The sequence below is a fragment of the Diachasma alloeum genome, unplaced genomic scaffold (assembly GCF_001412515.2).
Source record: "Diachasma alloeum isolate Michigan unplaced genomic scaffold, Dall2.0 Dall_scaffold_00198, whole genome shotgun sequence".
Taxonomy (NCBI): Eukaryota; Metazoa; Arthropoda; class Insecta; order Hymenoptera; family Braconidae; genus Diachasma; species Diachasma alloeum.
The window spans coordinates 360,669-379,083 of record NW_021680363.1 but is presented as its reverse complement, the minus strand read 5'-3'; the positions used below and the strand labels follow the sequence as shown (position 1 = coordinate 379,083).

The 18,415-nt window shown below is 38.8% G+C and overlaps 1 protein-coding gene across 1 annotated transcript; it reads left to right on the top strand.

The window, feature by feature from the left end:
- Positions 1-1,532: 1,532 nt before the first annotated feature.
- On the top strand, positions 1,533-15,557 carry LOC107035478 (TATA-binding protein-associated factor 172). Its single transcript, XM_015252899.1, has 5 exons — positions 1,533-1,716; positions 4,891-4,936; positions 5,039-5,855; positions 9,056-13,642; positions 15,103-15,557. The coding sequence occupies exons 2-5, from the start codon at positions 4,926-4,928 to the stop codon at positions 15,298-15,300; spliced, it is 5,613 nt and encodes a 1,870-aa protein (XP_015108385.1). The 5' UTR covers positions 1,533-1,716; positions 4,891-4,925; the 3' UTR covers positions 15,301-15,557.
- Positions 15,558-18,415: the final 2,858 nt, after the last annotated feature.

The following is an 18,415-nucleotide window of genomic DNA, read 5'->3' as shown; positions in this document are numbered from 1 at the left end:
TCATTTCCAATGAAAATTAGAGAATGTGAAAATCGGACGATTACAAAAGCTTCCATTCGGAAGCAAAAACAACTAAAATCACGTTCGAAAGATAATACACGAGGGCCTTAAGAATATAGACTGAATCCAATGGCCAAGTAAGGGAAAAATTGGGATAGCTAGGTAATTAGTACAGATATCTGGAACTTTAAGCTCCACACAGCCGCAGGCTAGTGCCTACATTTGGTACATGTTATCTGTTTCATTTCAAAATAATCAACCAGGGTTGGCGAATTAAATTTATCGAATGGGAAGGAGATAACTCTGTCTATCAGTTGAAAAAAAATGAAAAGAATGTTTAAAGTGCTTGCGATTTTGGATAAATATCTTCAAATTGGAGCTGTAACGAGAGAAATTTAAATAACTGAGAAACTATTGTTGGAATCCACAAATATTGAATCATCTTTTCAATGAGTGACTTTAGGATAAAATTTCTACGTCTTTATAAACATCGAACTATTTGAATAATCAGTTATTTTGGAAATAAATATCCAGAGAAATCTTTTATCGAGAATTTTATCAGCTTCACAAAATATCTGACATTTTTTTCGAGAATCCCTTGCTTCCGAGGGAAAGAGTCAATTAATAAAAATATCAAATTTGATTAATTACGATTTATTTCTCCGCTGGATTTTCCTCATCTTATGAAAACCGAATGATCACGATAGTGAATGACGTCAGCGGAAAACAACAAACGACACCTTTCGAGCTACAAAATAATTTTTTAAAGGTAGGGGAGGGTGAGGTAAAATGGACACTCTTAACTTTTTTTGAAATGTCCACGACGTGTTGAATGGTTCATGGAATGGAATAATTTTATTTTTCAATAGAAAGAACAACAATTCTCTTTGTGATGAGCTTAGACTGAGCTCAATTGGGAAATCTGTTTTTGAGATATGAATATTTGTAAAAAATTCAAAAGTGTCCATTTCACGCCATCCTCCCCTATTCACCAAAAATTACTCTTTTCCCAGATAAATCTACGACTATAGGAAATATAAAATTTATTACGATTCACTGCAGTACTGAATTTTTCACATCTTTTGAATGGTGAATCATCTCAACAGCAGAAAATGACAGAAGAGATCTTCTAAAGAATTGAGTTTCTAAAATTTACTGCATTATTGATTTTGCAGGTCTTCATAAACACTAAATTATCTCCACAATAAGTGCCTCTAGAAGAAAATATCATAAGACCACTCACGTAGAAAATTCAATTCCCTACAAAAAATGTTCTTTGACATTTCCTCCCAAAATTCGTAATTCTCACGAAAATTCACAATCAACAAAGTCCTCGACAGATGTCACATTTCTATCATGAGTTTTCATAAAATCGATGAAGTTTATTGTAAACCTCTCTTAAGAATTTAGCATCCCTACGAAGTTCACTTGGATTGGTCGAGCCTCCCCCCATTGTCCGTTGAATTGGCCAATCCGGTCATAATCGAGGGACAAAACTGAGGTTCACCAGCAATATGGCTGTCAGTATAAATTTGATGCTTGTAACATGCCTTTCTCTCCGAAAAATTGCCAATTACATACGTACGAATGTATTATCAAGCCATTACATTATCGTGATGTGACTAACAGTGGTCCAATTGAGTGGGAAACAGCAATGAGGGTCAGCTGATCCACATAAAATTGATAATTCACCGACAGCCACAGATTATAACACAGGTGGGACAGTGCATTTATTTTTATTCTCTAATCGAATGCTCTTGGCGTTGGGGTGAATCAAACGCGTCTTATTCTTGTTTGTATCCTCCATATTGTCATGCATTGACGAGAAAAAATTATTTTCATTGAATTTGATGGGAAAGCAGGTGATCATTCATGATGGTTCAGCTGGGAAGAATATTTGAGCTCATTTTTTCAACCTTTCACTTTTCCTGGGGAGTTCACTCATAGCGTCACGATCGAATTCACTCCCCACTACCTGCGATATCGATGAGAAAATGATATATACACATGAATGTTTGGGTTGTGGGGTTTACAGTTACATGGAATTTTAGATATAAATTTTTTTCACGTCGATGTAATTGTGGTGAGGTGTTTCGAATGATGAGAGTGTCTAGTTATTGGAAAGCCAGGGAAATTTTATGCTATATTCGATGTGAAGTAGGAGGTTCGCATTGTTTATAGAGAGAATTTTTTCATTTCTTTCGTTTTAGGAGAGAAATTGGAAAATGAAGGGAAAAGGAATCTAGGATTACCAAAAAAACAAGCTTTATTTTGAGACTTATGATCTCAAATAGAGATTTTCAAGTTTTGAGTTAAGACTTTTAACAGTCTCAAATCGAGAGTTCAAGTTGACTTCCAAAATCTTAACTTGAGGCATTCGAAATTATCAACTTGAGTCTAGGAAAGTCTCAAACATTTCTTATTTTCTAGAGGGAAGAATTTCTATTAATTTTTTAATGTTTAGAATTATTGAGGGACTTCACTCAAGGTCATAACTAACACGATCATCTTCTAGAGCAATAACATTGTCATAATTGAAACCTAATGAGAATTGCCTGGGAATGACTCGACTGGAGAAATACGGTACTGAAAAAATAAATACTTCTCTCAAGTAAATGAATTTTTGGGAAAAATATTTTTTTTTCTCAGTGAATGGAAACGTTCCAAAGTTTCAATTTTAGACTTTGAAAGTCTCACATTGAGATCTCAAAGTTTCAAATTGAGACTTTCAAAACTCTCAACTTAATAATTTCAGACTTAAAATCCTATTTTAGGAACTTTAAAATTGTTTAAAGAAGGTATCTTTTTTTTGAATGAACAGAAAATTTTTGATGAAGAAAATGAGCAATAACTTTGACAAAAAAATTTGTATCTTTGGATTCAGAAATATTCTGCAAAGAGTAGTGTTGAAATGATTCAGAGAGGGAGGAAACGGCGTCATACTGATCGTCGAATTTCATTCTGGCAATCTCGAGTTATTGGAGATGAAAGACGATCTCTGTTGCCTTGCTCTTTTCCAAGTCAACATAATAGAGGTTCAGTTGTGTATGAATGTCTTTGATCCTAGAGGAAAATCACTAATTTTCACGATTAGCTCTTCAGTACTGATTTCTTTTGATTTACAAAAATATTTTCACTAAAAATATGAATATCTCTGAAGATCTGTGAATTAAGATCATGAGGTATAGCGCAAAAGAGTAACAGTACCCAATTTATCTCCATTGTTGTTGAGTATCAAAATGATTCTAAGGGATATTGAAGAAAATGAAAACAACGTTTATGTAATTGCCATTTGGCAAAGTTTTTGTGGTAGGGTAGGAGAGTATTAGTCACGAAAATCACTAATTTTCACGATTAGCTCTTCAGTACTGATTTCTTTTGATTTACAAAAATATTTTCACTAAAAATATGAATATCTCTAAAGATCTGTGAATTAAGATCATGAGGTATAGCGCAAAAGAGTAACAGTACCCAATTTATGTCCATTGTTGTTGAGTATCAAAATGATTCTAAGGGATATTGAAGAAAATGAAAACAACGTTTATGTAATTGCCATTTGGCAAAGTTTTTGTGGTAGGGTAGGAGAGTATGTTTGCATTTGCTTTCACGCTATTAGCGATGTCTTCATATATAACTAGTTAAATTTTTAACGGGTCGAAACATTAATCGAGTCATGAGCCTGATGCAGCTAAAATAATTAGCAATCGCCACAAAATGATTATTAGATTACTGTTGTCCTCATTTACTCCAAAATCTCTCGAAATCATTTTGGATAATACCCAATTTATTGCCAAATCACGACTCCTAACGTGTAGCGACCCATGAAAATGTGAATGACTCTCTTCCAAATTGATTATTTCCAAAAGTATGAACAGTAAGCTAACAGAACAAATAACAATGAGAAAATAAATACTGCAGTTTCAATTACATAGGGGAGAAAGGGGCAAAATGAAATAGCCGAAAAACGACCATTTGAAGCAATGTAAGCAAACAAATTTTTTTTTCAACTTTTGTTTATCAACTTTTTTTATTATTGAGAGTACAGATGAGGATAATAATTTTTTTATTGGTCTTATAATTCAGTTGATTAGATTAGAGCGATTACACTTTTCTTTTGTCATTCCATTGAAATTTAGCATCACACTTTGCTTTTTCCCCTTCTGGGTCTCCACCTGGGTCTTGCTCTGGACTTTGGATTTTGCTGTTTCATTTTCTTTTCAATTAATCCATTGACAAAATCTTCTCCCGTCAAAACTTATCAATAATTTTCCATTTTACTGAATGGAAAATTATGATTCTCACTATTACTCCCTAGAATAACAAACAGTTAATAAACAAAAGTTGATGAAAAAAAAAAAAATAAAAATTTGTTGCTTGCATTGCGTCAAACAGTCGTTTTTCGACTGTTTCCTTTTGCCCCACTCTCTCCTATCGATTTCATAATTTTCCGTTGATTAAAAGTCATGACACGCTAGTTGTATCGAGCGCACACGACGCTTTTAAACGAAAGGGCCCTGTCCGTCTGGGGTTAATCAAGCTCTCTCCGACTCTTGAAACCAAACATGTACCAAATTGAAAACAACATTAAAAATAAAATGGCATCTGCCAATAAAAACCATTACTTTTCCACTATCCTGATCTTAATTCATGGAACTGAAAAGTCGCGGAAATGAATAACAGAATCGACATCTCTCTAAAATATTTCGCAGACTGTCTCCTAAATCTAAAATGTAAATGAGAAGAATTCAATGTCGTTTTGAAGGCTGAAAAATGACATGAAAATCGTTAAATTCGGCAACTCCGAGCTATTTTATTTCATAGACTAAAATAAAATCAATATGCCCAAAAGCTTCTCCAACTGATAATAGAATAATGTTTCCTTTGTTCCAGGATTTTCCAAAATTGTCACAACATAGGCAAGAATCATGGCTTCAAGGTAAAAATATTATTCCCAAAAGTATTTCATCATCTACATAAATATTTATATTTACACATCCCCGAGCTTTATCGACTCATTCCCACCACTTGTATTTGCCAGGCTCGACCGACTGTTTATATTATTGGAAACTGGCACGAACCCGGTAACAAAACGAGCAGCTGCGCAGCAGTTGGGAGAAGTCCAGCGCCTGCACCCACACGAGCTTCACCACCTGCTCGGTAGAGTCTCAGCCCTCCTGAAATCGCCGCAATGGGACACACGAGTGTCAGCTGCTCAGGCTATCCAGGCGATCCTGGCTCAAGTCCCTGTTTGGGACCCAGAGCCAATTGAGAGGAAGCCCCTAGATGAAACAACCAATGGAAAACGTCAAAAGGACCTCCACAAGAATCATTTGACCCTCCAGGGTTTCGACATGGTTCAAGTCCTGGCAATAAGTTCCCACTTGACAGGTTCTGAGGGCAGTGAATATGACCTTGTGATAGCTGAGGGCGAACAGAACCCTTTGCAAGGCCAGAGTAGTCAGGTCCTAGCTGCCAAGCTTGGTCTCCATCCAAGACTGATGGGAGTAGATCCCTCAGACCTTTTCACCCCTGAGGATCTCACCATTCCCCCTCAACCCCCCCAAACCTCCAAAATGTCCATTGACGAGACCCTGAGTGAACCTGGAGGCCTCAGCAGACGTGAGATGAACAGAGCGAGACGCAAAGCTAGACAATCAATGTCGAAGCAACGATCAAGAGAGCCTGATGAACAAGAAACAAATGAATCGATGAGAAAGAAAATTAAAGTGGAGGATCCAATGCCCATTGAATCGTCCACGAATGTCGAGGGAAAAGCGTGTGAAGCAGTGTCTGCTGGGGCTGTGCCTGATGGCACTGGCTGCTGGCCCGAAACTGCCATGGACTGGCCACTGGAGGTACGTAGGATCAGTCCAGTCGACAGTTCCAATATTCCATGGTATTTTTATAATCGTCAATTCTTACATTACTTTCTGGTGTTCAACACTATTCGTCCCACGTAATATTTCAAAGTGAATAACGTCAGTCGTACGGAAATTTCGTTCTTTATGAGCGTAATTACAGGCCTTGGCTTACGTAGTAAACTCCACACTCGTCACGAACAAAATTTAAGCACTTGTATCGTTAAATATTATTGCCCAACTAGGAAACAAATTAATAGAAAAACCTAGTTGCTTCTCCAAGAAATTCTAGCAGGACTCGATAAGAATTGTATTGGAGTTTTATTAGAATTACATTGACAAATGCTATTAGTTTTTTGCGCTGACTTCTATTGAAAATTATGCAACTTGGGCATAAATTTTCTCAATCTTTTCTCTTCGATTTTGTAAGGAGAAAAAAAGTACCGTCGAAAAAACTGGAAAATTTAATGTCCAAGGATTTCCGTGTAAAAATGTTCAAACGAATGATTCATGTAGAAAAATAAAAATCTAGTGACTTTTTTTCTATCAAAGGATCGTATAACAAAGTTGCATAATTTCCAAGAGCAATCGGAGCAAAAAAATTAATGAATTTTCAATAGAATTTTGATGGGTTCCCGATTAAAATTCAATCGAATTTCTTAGGGAAAGCGTCAAGTTCTTCTATTTAATTTTCTTATACGTGCAATCATGGGAATTTAATGAACAATTAGGGCACAATCACACGTGAAATCTGGGCTAGAGATGGAATTAAAATTCCACGAAATCTGTTAGGGGTCAAAATGACTAGACGTTACTGAAAGAGGGACTGTACCAATATCGGTATACAGTATTGAAAATTTTCCACTGAATATCTTAATATCTTCCACTAATAGTCTTACTTGTACCAAGAAAATAATAATTCTGTACAAAATTTAATTTGAATGACCCTGTATATTCATGTTTTTTAAATTTATTTTTCTGACGCAATTTAAGTGACAAGTTTGATTATTCAAAATGGTTGAATCTATAATGTGGTTTGTATCAATCTGTAACAGATATTTGAATAGCCTTAAGAATCGTGTGCAAAATTTCACGAATGTACACAATAACAATGGAAATAATTTCTAAAGTTGCCATTTATACTTGCAGTTGAATGGGGTATCGACAATTTAGCGCTTTTCCTGATATTTCTCGAGGGATAACGTGGGAAAAATGCTCAACTTATCCTGTTGCATTCAACCGCGTGTATAAGTAGCAATTTTAGAATTGTTTTCCATTGTTATTGTGTACATGAGGTTCTTGATATTGCGCATCTGGTTTTTCAATCGGTTAAATAATATGCTGAAAAAGTTCCATTCAATTCTTTGTTTTTTCGGACCCCGCCATATTGGTCTTAAAGAAAAATGATCATTTTTCGCCTTCACCTCAACTTCAAAGTGAAAAACAAAAGATAAAACTTCCAACGTTGAGTAGAGCCTGTTCCCTATTTTGAAATATAATTGCATTATTTTTTCGAAAAATTCAGAAAGTTTTCGATCGATATCATATTTTGAAATGATTCGCTTGTTTTTTATTTTCTTTTCGCAGAGCCGACAAATAAATAAATAAAAAACAAAAACAAAATCGAAAATCGATTTCTCAGTTGTAATACCCCGAGACTTCCACAATTATCGGATATTTCCTGAAAGCTTTGTTGTAAACCAATGAAGGTGTCGAGCTTTGCAGGCTAAAAATCCCGAGTACGCAGTACGTGGCATTTTCCTGCAAACGTTAACACTGAAAAATTATCTGAAAAATGTTAAACGTGACATTTTTCACCGAAACGTGGGATATATCTATCAAAAGGAGGGACAACAACAATAGATAGGCTACATGGAAATTATTGGTGTGAAACGTGTGATGTGACTCCGAATACTGCACTCTGATTGGTCAAGAGCAGATTGGAGGAAATCATCATGGCAATTTATTTACAATTTTGATTCATTACAAAAACATTTTTATTAACAGCTTGTTTCCTTATTTGTTGTTAATGTCATAACATGAAGAGACCATGAGAAATCGATTTTAAAAATATTTTGTTTTTGTTTCTCCTTCCGAATGGAGGTTTTGTGCGCGTGATTTTTCCCAATTTCGTAATTCTGGGTGGAAATGTCTAGAACTGTCATGAAACATGGAGAAATGATGTTTTTAACCTGAATCGATTAAAAAATAAATTTTGAAATTTTTCATGGGCGAAATCAGACCAGTCGTTTTGGAGATATTTACCTTGATATGTGAAACAATTTTGTTCAACTTCTCAAAAATTACTGGAGTGATTTCAATTTTTTCTTCAAAATATCTGCAATGATGCCATATATTTAGTTCTATTAAAATATGGGTGCCTCTCTTTTGGCTCTGCGCCATACGAGCGAATAATTTTTGAAACTTGATTTCAATCGTGAATTTTTTGAATTTTTCGGAGTAATTATTAAATTAAGGGCAAAGCAGAAACCCCGCTCAAATCAAGGGAGAAAAATGACCATTTTTTTTTTCAATTTAGAAAATTTCCGATGAAAAAAGTGTTTTGTATTTTTGATTATGTTAATCCTTAAGTGGTCGCAGCTCTCCACCGAACTTAGTTGGTCGCACGGTAAGAGAATCCCCGCCCCGTGTATTTTACGATTTCGAAGAAAAAAAGTTGAACAAAAAAAAATTATTCCACGATCAAAGGAAATTTTGAAGTTTCAATGAATAGGAAATGGGGGTATGGAATGAAATAATTGTCAGGTAATCCAAGAACTCGATGTAAAAAAGTGCAAAATTATGAAATTCTGAGGTTGAACATGGGGATTTTCAGCGACTCGAATTTTCAGGTTTTAATAATTCATTGATGCAAGTCTAGAACCGAAAAAAGATGGTAATGTGTCCCATATATTTGAACGTAAGAATACAAATTTTTATGGATTTTTTATACACGAAGTTCTTGTGTGAAAAGAAAAAATCAAAAAACGGCGGGGATTGCCTCATTACGCACCACTTAAGGGTTAAATTTAATGGAAGAATACAAAAATCATGCAGATACCCATTAATTAAGAGCCGTGGGCTCTTTGCTATCCGAGAAATCTGTTTTTGCTTCGGAATAGAAGCTTTGTAAACGCTCAAATTTAAATGTTCCAAAATTATAATTTCAATCTAGAAAAAAATTCATTATACTCCAGGTATTCAGCGAGACGCTCTGCCAGGACCTCTTCAGTCAAAAATGGGAGATTCGTCACGGCGCAGCAACAGCATTACGAGAGCTGGTTAGAATTCACGGAAAGGGAGCGGGTAAGTCTCGAGATCAAACTAAAGAAGAGATGGAGAAGAGTCACCAAAGATGGGTAGTGGACGCAGCACTGAGGCTCCTCTGCGTCCTCGGTCTCGACAGATTCGGTGATTTCGTGTCGGATCAGGTGGTAGCTCCGGTCAGAGAGACCTGTGCCCAGGCCCTGGGTTCTCTCGTCCGTCTGATGCCCCCCACCGAGGACAAAGGTATCATGGGGATTCTCAAGTTCATGTTAACACTCTTGAAGAATGACGAGTGGGAAGCCCGACACGGATCTCTCCTAGCCCTAAAATACCTCCTAGCAGTTAGAGACGACTTACTCGATCAGCTGCTCCCTCAGGCATTTCCCGCTGTCATGAGGGGTCTGGCAGACCCTGTGGACGACGTCGGAGCTGCTGCAGCTAGTGCTCTCATCCCAGTAGCCCCATCCCTGCCAAGATTACTCAAACATGAAGAGCTACAAGCAGTCGTGGCACGACTTTGGGAACTCCTCCGAGAGCAGGACGACCTTGCAGCTGCCTCCAACAGCTTCATGGGTCTCCTCGCAGCAATTCTATCCCTCCCTGCAGCACGCGCCTGCCTATCCCCTCAACCTCTCTCCAAAGTTCTCCCCAGACTCTGGCCTTTTCTGAGTCATTCCAGCTCGAGCGTACGAAAAGCCACTCTCCAAACCCTTCAAACACTCACCGGAGAGGACGCAGATCACTTCGAGAATCGAAAAGAAAGATGGGGTGAGGAAGGTGGTATCGTCCTCCAGGAAGCCCTTCGTCACGTGTTCCAACGAGTCTTGATCGAGCATGTGGCAGCCATCCAAGAAGTAGCTGAGAACGTCTGGGAGAACCTAGTCGTTAGAAGTGATCTAGAATTACTTCTGCATGCAGCTTGTCCTTTAGTAAGTACTTGGCTGTGTCTAGCCATGCAGCCAGACTACGCGCCTTTTAACCCTAGTCTCCTCAACCCCATCCTCACGACAAGTCCCCCCAAATCCCTTCCCAAACACACTAATGGAGACGGACAATCGGACTCAAGTAGCTCCTCTCTCAGCATCAGTGGCAAGTCCACCTCGGAATTGAAAGTTTACATCGGTGGTATTGAAACAGTTCCCCAGAACGTCAGACTATCGAACACTGTGAGGGCCAGGATAATGGCGTCGAGAATGCTGGGTCTCCTCTCGAAATACGTAGTTCAACCTGCCCCAGGGGTTGTATATACTCCAGACATCCCTAGTCCAGCATTATGTTACGCTCGTGTACTACTAGTTCACCTGGCCTCACGCTCAGCCCTCCAGAGAGCAGTAGTTGGACTGACGATCGCCCACTGGGCATCACTAGAACATCCCCATCCCCCATCGATCCCAGACATCCTGAGGGATAAACTCCTGGGGTGTTTAAACGAATGCGTCTACTATGACGAAATCGCTGGAGCATTCACCAGGCTTCTCCACGAAAGTAAGGATTACGTCGCAACGTTGAAACATTACAAACTCTCTCTACCAGTGGATATTGATAACTCTGGCTCCAGTGTTCTGACATTAGACCAAATTGCGACGTTAGCTGGCAAGCCAGTGGGTACACTTCAAGTAATCTCAGCCACTGGCATCCCAACTCCCAACAAACTCAAGCCAAAATTGATAACTGAACTTGAAGAGCGAAGGAGAGCACTCGAAGTTGGAGCTACCAATACAGCTGCCCAGCAGCAGAATCTCAATACAATGGCGATGGCTGCTCTGGCAGGGGCTGCAACAATGCTCCATTGCCTTCCAGAACCACCCAGACCTCTGAATCCTTTAGTCAAACCACTGATGGAAGCTATCAAACGCGAAGAGGACGAAGATCTACAGAAACTGGCTGCCAAACATTTGTCACACCTCGTCGATCTCTGCGCCGAGCGCACACCATCACCAAATGCAAAGATAACCACGAATCTCTGTACATTCTTGTGCTCGGATACTGAGTTTACACCTAGAGTGACTGATAAAGAGACTGATCCATTCGATGGTATTTTGACCCTTAATAATCGTCAGAGACAGGCGGAGAGGGTGACCTATAGTCGTGGCACTGGCGTGGGAGGATCTGGAGGGGGGAGGGGACCTGGGAGGCCTCCAGCTACAGATATCCCTCTGGAGGAGCTTCTTGCGTACGAGGAGCCAGAGGCCAAGGCCTCCAGAACTAGGCGAAGAGGGGCGACATTAGCTCTGACAGCGATAGCTGGTTTAATTGGGGCGACATTGCCCTCGAGGCTGCCTCACCTTTGGGACATCATGGTGGTGAAGAATCAGAAGAAAAATGAGATCAAGGTTGATAATGAGGGGAGTGAGGTGCAGAGGGAACGAGTCAACAATCTCATATTTGGACTCCAAGTCTTGGAGATTGTTTCACCTAGTCTTGATAAGTCGTTACTATCACCAGTTTTAGACTGTCTGCCGAGATTGTGTAGTCTATTGGAGCACGAGTATAAAGGGGTGAGGCACATGGCTGCTAGGTGCATCGCGACATTGGCTGTGTTGGATACTGAGAAAACAATGGATTTCGTTGTCAAGTTGGTTGTTCCTCTGCTGGAGGCACGTAATGCTGAAGCCAGTACTCATGTTTTAGCAGCACCGAATGAGGTTGATGTTCGGAGGCAGGGAGCTGCTGAGGCACTCACCTGTATCGTTGATAGTCTTGGGGTCAATGTTGTGCCGTACGCTGTGTTGTTCATGGTACCATTGCTCGGTAGAATGTCTGATCAGAATTACGCGGTCAGATTGGCCTGCAATGCAACATTCGCAACATTGGTTCAGCTACTGCCACTGGATCCAGGGGCTATTTCTGATCCCCCGAATCTTGTGGAGGAGAAGGCGCAGGAGAGAAAGTTCTTGGAGCAGTTGTTGAATCCTAGGAGCATACCTGACACTCAGCTGACGATTCCAGTGGCAGCTGAGTTGAGATCTTATCAACAGCAGGGGTTGAACTGGCTGGACTTTTTGAATCGGTACAGGTTGCATGGGGTTCTTTGTGACGACATGGGACTTGGTAAAACGTTGCAAACACTCTGCATCCTGGCTCTGGATCATCACAGGAATACTCAGGCTCCACCAAGCCTCGTCGTCTGCCCACCGACTCTAACCGGCCACTGGGTGTACGAAGCTGAGAAATTCTTTCAAGCCGAGGATCTCTCGGTCATTCAATACGGGGGATCCCCGCCAGAACGAGAAAAACTCAGACCTCGAGTCTCCCATTACCGCCTAGTCATAGCAAGTTACGATATTGTCCGGAAGGACATCGAATTCTTCGAGAATGTCCAGTGGAATTACTGTGTCCTCGACGAGGGACACATTATAAAGAATGGAAAAACCAAGAGTGCGAAAGCTGCAAAAAAACTTCACGCCTATCATCGTTTAATCCTGTCAGGAACCCCAGTGCAAAACGATGTCCTAGAACTCTGGTCATTATTTGATTTCCTCATGCCAGGATTCCTCGGTTCTGAAAAGCAATTTGCAGCGAGGTATTCTCGGCCAATTCTGGCCTGTCGAGAGCCCAAAGCTGGACCCAAAGAGCAAGAGGCTGGAGCCCTAGCGATGGAGGCCCTTCACCGTCAGGTTCTCCCATTCTTACTGAGACGAAACAAAGAGGATGTGTTGAAGGATCTCCCCCCTAAAATCACTCAGGATTATTACTGCGATCTCTCACCACTACAGAAGAGTCTTTATGAAGACTTCAAGATGCGTAACTCAGCTACTCTGATTCCAAACTCATCGCCAAGCTCAACAACGACTAATCCACCTAGGGGACAGGTGTTCGAGGCATTGAGGTACCTCAGGAACGTGTGTAATCATCCTAAATTGGTTTTGGGACCGAGACATCCGCTTTATCAGACTATTTGTGCGCAAATGAAGCAGCAGCAGACGACTTTAGGGGAGATTGAGCATGGAGCGAAGTTGCCAGCGTTGAAGCAGTTGCTGTTGGATTGTGGCATTGGACAGCAGAATCAGATGCTTCAGAAGGCACAGCCTGTGATGGATGGACAGGCACAGCAGCAGCTGGTCAGTCAGCACAGGGCTCTGATTTTCTGTCAGCTGAAGGCTATGTTAGACATTGTGGAGAAGGATCTGCTAGCTGTGCATCTGCCCTCTGTCACGTATTTGAGGCTCGATGGGGGAGTCCCGGCGACACAGAGACACGCTGTCGTCGCCAGGTTCAATGCTGATCCCTCTATTGATGTGCTACTGTTGACTACTCAGGTGGGAGGGCTAGGGTTGAATTTGACAGGGGCAGATACTGTCATCTTCGTGGAACATGACTGGAATCCGATGAAAGATCTGCAGGCTATGGACAGGGCACATAGGATTGGACAGAAAAAGGTGGTCAATGTTTATAGATTGATCACCAGGGCTACTGTCGAGGAGAAGATCATGGGACTTCAGAAGTTCAAGCTGCATACTGCTAACACAGTCATTTCCACGGAGAATGCGGCGTTGGAGACTATGGGAACCGAACAAGTGAGTAGAGAGTATTATTAGGGGGCTTTACCCTGGTAAAACAGTCAGATTATTTCCGACTGGGTGATAAAAACTGAATCGGCGTTAATGATGTTTCTCTCTTTGCCCGTTAAATTCCGATTGGCTGGTAGGTAGAGTTTAGAGTTTGGAGTTTGGCTTACTCCCATTAATTCTCATAATTTTCTTAAACTCCAAACTCTACCTACCAGTCAATCGGAATTTAACGGGCAAAGACAAAAACATTAACGCCGATTCATTTTTTATCACCCAGTTGGAAATAATCGGACTGTTTTATCAGGGTAATTAGTGGAGAGTACTTTTTGATTCTTGATGTTGGTGGATTTTTTGACAATTCGAGCGCGGGGGGTTTCTCAGATGTTTCGAACACTGCACGCTGAGAGGAAAAACAGGTTGTCAAACAAGACTTGTTTAAATTTGCAAAATTGCAGCGAAAAATTTTCATTGCAAAAATAGATTCATTTCCAACGAAATTTAATTTACTGCACATGGAAAAAATGTCATTTCTAGCATGAACTGTTCCCAATTCTATATTAGAATACGTATTTCGCTCTCGAAAAATGGTAATTTTATGCAAAACAAGGGCTTTCACTTTTCCATTTTTTGTTACGGTCATCCAATACTCAAAGATGACCGATTCTTTATCAATTCAACCACCTATTTTTTTCAAGATCTCAAGAAAATAGGTCTTAAAAAAACTGTACTTTCATACTCATTAAAAGTACTCATTGTCAATTTTTCCCAATTTTGTAAGCATCCGGAGTGGAGATAAGTGGATCTAAAAATATTTCGTGAACAATTGGATATCTAAGGAAATTGACCTTAAAGAAAAAAAAATTGGGACGAAAAAATTCAGGTTTTTACTTCAATTTTTCAAATTAATTTCTTGGCATTCCGGCCGCAAGGCCGCACTTCGCGTCAGTGAATCCCTGTCTATAGCCGTTATGACGAAAAATATTTTCTGATTGATATGATTGTAGCAAATTCATATTCGCCAGAAAAGTTTTCTTCGGCCTAATGACGACATGTACTATTTCATTCCAACAAATTATTCATTTTTTACAATTTATTTGAAAATTCTAGCTGCATGCGTATTTGTACCCCCCTCCCTGTCCCGCGTACGACAGTACACGGAGATTCCTGTGATGTTCGATTATGCATTACGACAAACCTGAATCAGTTGTTCGCAAGATTGCTCATTCTTGTCACAAAAATTTGCCTCTTTTGGCCAATTCCAAAGTTTTTCTTGTCCCAACCGAAAATAAACTTGTGGCAAGAATTTTTCGCTTCTGAAAAATCGTTCCTTCTCTCAGTGTGCATGGTTTTCGATACATAGAAAGAGTTCGCACCGTTCAAAACAAATTATTAGAGGCAGAAAACAATCTTTTAAAACTAATGTTTATAAATTTACCCAGTAACTAATTTTCATTCGATCTTTGCAGTTACTAGATTTATTTTCATTGGACAATGGAAAAGAAAGAAAAGCCAGTGAGCTGGGTATACCCCGATCAATCACTAATGTACCTGGATTGAGCAAAACAGTGTTGGAGATACTGCCAGAACTCTGGGAACAACAGCAGTACGACGATGAGTACGACCTCGACTCATTTCTGTCGATGCTGAAGGGTACCACCAACTAATGACAAGAAATTTTAATTACGAAGAAACAATACAACGATGTCAAGTAAGAATTCGAAGACTTCTCACGTATGAGACAGCCATAAAACTGTCAATTGAGACAAAAACACTATTATCTATGTCAAATCAATTATAAAAGTTAAGGACATGATCAATTAATTAAGTAAGTTACTATGAGTGCTTTTTTTTGTTTCTTTATTTATAATAACTTATAAAAAAAACGAAAATCATCAATACAATTCCCTATTTGTACCAGAAAGCTGTTGTAGTTTTTCCTCATACTCTTCGTTGAATTTCTGTACTGGAGGGACATGTTATTTAATGAAATACAGTCAGTGACTCAGTCATGAAACTTTTAGGAAACTGGGCCCAATTATGGAACTGTATTGTTTTCAATGACTTAGAAGTTTTGTTGAATGGATGGTTTTGGTTTGAGAGAAAGTATACAGTCCATAGTTTCTATTCAACTTAGTTCATCGCAGTGAATCCATAAGGTCACGTAGATTTTCGGCTAAATGTAAGCTAATTCTATAACTGAGTCACTGATGGTAAATCTTCTTTGAAAGATATCTCTAAATCTAAAGAATATGACGAAATTTTTGCTGAACGAAGTGAAATCCACAGAACAAGTTATTTTTGAAATTGCTGTTTTCCATAGATTCAGAGATATTTGTTAGGATTTCACCCCTCATTCCCTCAGAAGACTTCTGGTAACTGTCACCATAAAAAAGTTAGTGGTCCATCAGAACCTTCAGACCAACACGATACACAAGTTCTTGAGTCAAGAATATTTGGACTGTTCAATCAGGTAGAAGAAAATAGACATTTCCTCGAAAATATTCTGGATTCCAAAGACATTTTTCGTAGGAAATTATGGGATCTGCGACAAAGTTGTTTAGACATCTGTTTCTAAAATAACTCATTCTCGAGATAATTTCGTAATTAACACAATTATTTTCAATTTGAAATTTTTTAAAATCGCTTTTCATCAATTAACTATGAAATCATTTCGGTAATTATAGGTGGTAAAAGAACATGTTGGGAGTCTTTTTCTGTGGGAAATTCCATGCTTCCCCAGAAAGTAATCCCCATTGTCTGCTAGAATCACTGGTCTAAGTAAATGCACAGTTGAATTATTACGTGACTTTTTAAAATTAAATTAAATAGTAAAATATAAAAAATGGATGAAAAATATTAGATAGGTGTTGTCATTTTTTTATCATGATGAAAAATCAAGGAGTTACAGCCAATCGAAGGAACATCTGCATTATGACAGTTCCCATCCCCTGTGACTTATTGACTTTTCATTATTTTTCGCAGTGCACAAATACATGTCTAATATTTGCTATTCAATTTTCATATTCAGCTGTAAGAAAAATTCATGCAAAACTCCCGTTATCAATAATGCAGAGTTTTAAGAACTACAACTCATTTTTCTTTCACTCAACCCTCATATTCTCGGCATGAGAATTATAAAAAACAAACTCAAGATTACTCAATTATTAAATTGAAAGACCCAAGAGATATTCTTTCATAATTTCGTAATTACGACATTTCGGACGCACAAAGAGTCCTTTTCAAATACACCAAGGAAAACAAAAACTGACAGTAAACGACCACTTGTCAGTGCTCCTCATGACTCGTGCTATGTATTTCTTTGCTTTTGATGTATTTATTCGGTCTTTATCCTTGAACAATAATGGATTAAAAAGAATGAATGGATCCTCTGATGAAAAGCACCTCGTTCGTCCAAAACGTTGGCAATTGTGGAAGAATTTGTCTTTTTATCCTTCCAATTTAACAATTCATCAAACTTAGAGTTGAAGTTTTTTTTTAATGAATGCAAACTGTTGGAGAATTTCCCATAAAAAATTCTAGTATCTCATTCTTTCCTGAAAAACCAGAAAACTCCCCAATTAGAACAAATATCCTTGATCCAACAATTATTTGTCGTCAATACAGTAACGAAGTGTAGAACTAGTCTAAGTCATTTCCACCTTATCATAAGTATTTACAGAATATCCCGGAACCTAATCAATGTGGTAATATTTCCCTGGAGATCTTTTTCGCTGACAAAAATTTAAGTTACAGATAGTAGATACCGTGACATTCCTCTCTCGAGGGGAGACGAATCCCTTGTGCCTGTAAAATTTTGAATTAAGTTTTCTCCCATAAAGTATGGGTCACATGAAAAAGGTCCATTTGAGCACATTCACTTTCCAAGATATTCACTACACGTTTCTCTCTTAACTTCGATTTAAACCAATGACACAGTTATGTTTCTAATCTTTCCTAATTTTCTTACACTATCGGGGGGATTTTTGGCTTAAACTTTGGTCTATGCGATCGAGGGTGTCGGAGTACAAGGATTTATAATCCAATAATACCAAAGGGCCTTTTTCATGTGTAAGGGGAGAAAAATCTGGTAGAAGTTGGCCTTGAATTTTAGTAAACGTGTCATGAATTTTTTCTAATATTTCTAGTAAAAATGCGATGATTTTGGGAAAAATGTCCATATTTCACGGACAAATTTCACAATAAAATTGTGATTTTTACTAGAGTTCATTCTTTTACTAGTTTTGGGAAAAAATCGTGAGAGGTCAATTCACTAAACAATTACTGAAATTTGGGGGTCATTTTTAACAGAATTCTCGTTCCGTGTGGACGTTCATTGGCTTTTGGATAGCGAAATGATCAATCGGTTCAAATCAACTTTGCTTTTCAATAAGTTTTCGTTAAACATCTCGAAGTTTAGGAGAGATTCAAATTATTGTAAAAAGCCTTTTTTACATAGAGAAAAAAGATTTTATTTTTGGGGATATATCTCTAATTTTTCAGAGTCTCTGTTCTCGTTGTAGGGATCCGCGATTTTTAGGATTGTTGATACTAACCAGAATTAGCATTATATCGATTAATTCAATGGACATTGATGACAAAATGCCTTTCTTTTTAAATTTCTCACTGAATTTTCGAATGCCACAGGTCCCTGAATACTAAAACGTTTCTTTCTCTTTGTATAGTGGCCATTCAAATATTACGTCATACGTTTTTCAGCTTTTTAGACCCCTGCCCCCTGTCAGTCACAGCCGTCATAAACATCGACCCCCCCCCCCCCCC

What these genes read in the sequence shown, in the direction of transcription:
- LOC107035478 (XM_015252899.1), top strand. An exon ending in CCATGGACTGGCCACTGGAG is followed by an intron (nt 5,856 to 9,055) that starts GTACGTAGGATC and finishes ATTATACTCCAG; the next exon opens with GTATTCAGCGAGACGCTCTG. An exon ending in AGACTATGGGAACCGAACAA is followed by an intron (nt 13,643 to 15,102) that starts GTGAGTAGAGAG and finishes CGATCTTTGCAG; the next exon opens with TTACTAGATTTATTTTCATT.